This window comes from Gossypium arboreum, chromosome 3 (genome assembly GCF_025698485.1).
Source record: "Gossypium arboreum isolate Shixiya-1 chromosome 3, ASM2569848v2, whole genome shotgun sequence".
Classification (NCBI taxonomy): Eukaryota; Viridiplantae; Streptophyta; class Magnoliopsida; order Malvales; family Malvaceae; genus Gossypium; species Gossypium arboreum.
The window spans coordinates 134,094,469-134,096,347 of record NC_069072.1 but is presented as its reverse complement, the minus strand read 5'-3'; the positions used below and the strand labels follow the sequence as shown (position 1 = coordinate 134,096,347).

At 31.2% G+C, this 1,879-nt stretch overlaps 1 protein-coding gene across 1 annotated transcript; it reads left to right on the top strand.

The window, feature by feature from the left end:
- The first annotated feature begins 844 nt into the window (after nucleotides 1–844).
- LOC108475080 (ethylene-responsive transcription factor ERF096-like) lies at nucleotides 845–1,559 on the top strand. Its single transcript, XM_017777082.2, has one exon. The coding sequence runs from the start codon at nucleotides 877–879 to the stop codon at nucleotides 1,324–1,326; it is 450 nt and encodes a 149-aa protein (XP_017632571.2). The 5' UTR covers nucleotides 845–876; the 3' UTR covers nucleotides 1,327–1,559.
- Nucleotides 1,560–1,879: the final 320 nt, after the last annotated feature.

Below are 1,879 nucleotides of genomic sequence, written 5' to 3'. Positions count from 1 at the left end.
ATATAATAATTACTAGCAGTAATATTAATAATAAAATAGAGTTTTCAATCCTCTCATATACAATCCAAACCAGACTTAATTATTTTTGCTAATGAAGCCTTAATTTAATCACAATGTTAAGGTTTTGTGAATTTTGAGATTCAGATTCCAATATCATGACTTTATGTAAATTATATGTGAATTTTTATCTAAGTTTTATTTTGATTCAAGTAAAATGTTTAATTGAGTTAGTGTCACAAGCCAATTCGATATCAACTCGATTTAAATTTGCTAAAATACACTTATCTTAAAAGGTAATTAGTATTATTGTAAGGTTATTTTATATTTTCATATTTTTATATAATTTTCAAATAAAATAATTAAAATTATTATTTAAAACCAAACATAAAATCAACAAATTAATATAATAATTTTTTGCCAAACTCCGATGACTCTACCAATAATCATCGAAATATTTTTATAAATATTAGACATTTTCGTTCATCAATATCGTAAATGTGATCAAATTTAGCCATATATAATCACTTTTCTTTTCAATCTATTATGGTCTGTAATAATGGGTTAATAATCCTATTTTAAATGTGAGCACTTTCATTCTCTTCCTTTTTTGATCGAAATTTTAGAATCAAACCTCCTAAAAAGTGACACCATAAAAGAGAGAGGAAAAGAAAAAGGGATTCTGAAAACTCCATAGCCATCACGTTGACCATCTAAATACATTGGACAAACAATTAATTGATAGTACTTTCTGATAACCACGTGGAAAGATTTCTCAGCCATTAAAATTCCTTCATGTTTGTTCTAATTTTGTAGGACCCTACAGTACTGCTATTAATTTATCCATATAAAATGCTGTTCCCCAAACAAATATAAGCCATGCAGATAATACAAACACACATTTTTATTTTTTATGTTATGGAGGGTAGTAGTTCTAAGGGCAAGGAAGAACGGGGCGAGACGACTCGATACCGAGGCGTACGAAGACGGCCGTGGGGGAAGTTTGCGGCTGAGATACGTGATTCGAATAGACACGGTGCTCGTGTTTGGCTGGGGACTTTTAACACCGCGGAGGAAGCAGCTCGAGCTTACGATAGAGCAGCTTATTCAATGAGAGGTCACTTGGCTATTCTTAATTTCCCGCATGAGTATCTAATGGGTAGCGGCGGAGCTACCGCTTCCCGTGGCTCGTCTTCCGCCGCTTCTTCTTCTTCATCTTCGTCGTCGATGGATCAAAGAGGGAAACAAGTGTTTGAAATAGAGTATTTGGATGATAAGTTGCTTGAAGAGCTTCTTGAAAATGAAGAGAAAAACAAGGAAAAAAAGTAAGTTGATGGGGCAAGAGGAAGAAGAGTGTTGTTTGGCTTCTTGGTTTGACTTGTCAACTATCTTGAATTTTTGCTTCTCCACGGCTAATTAAAGCACTCATTTTCAGCAACGATAATAGCTTTACATCAACTCCATTAATCATGAAGCTCGTTTCTTTTTTTTCCCCTTTTTTCTTTTAAAAAAAATTATATATATGCACACATACTAATGTAGACAATACCTATAACTTGAAATTATATGTTGTCTTCCTCATCCCCTCCCCCTTCTATTATTGAATAATTTTACGTTAGTTTTGTTTTATATTATGAGCATATATATATATATATATATATATATATATATATATATTAATGAAGCCTAATATTTGGCTCATTCATTACGGGTGTAGCCCTATTTAAGATTGTAGTTTTATTTTGAAATTCTCGTTAAACTTCAAATTTTCTTTAAATTTTTAATTAAATTTTTTTAAAATTTTAATTAGACTCTAAAATTTAATCTCATGTCATTGTCTACATTCACTTGCAAATCCGGATAACATATGGACTAGCATTGT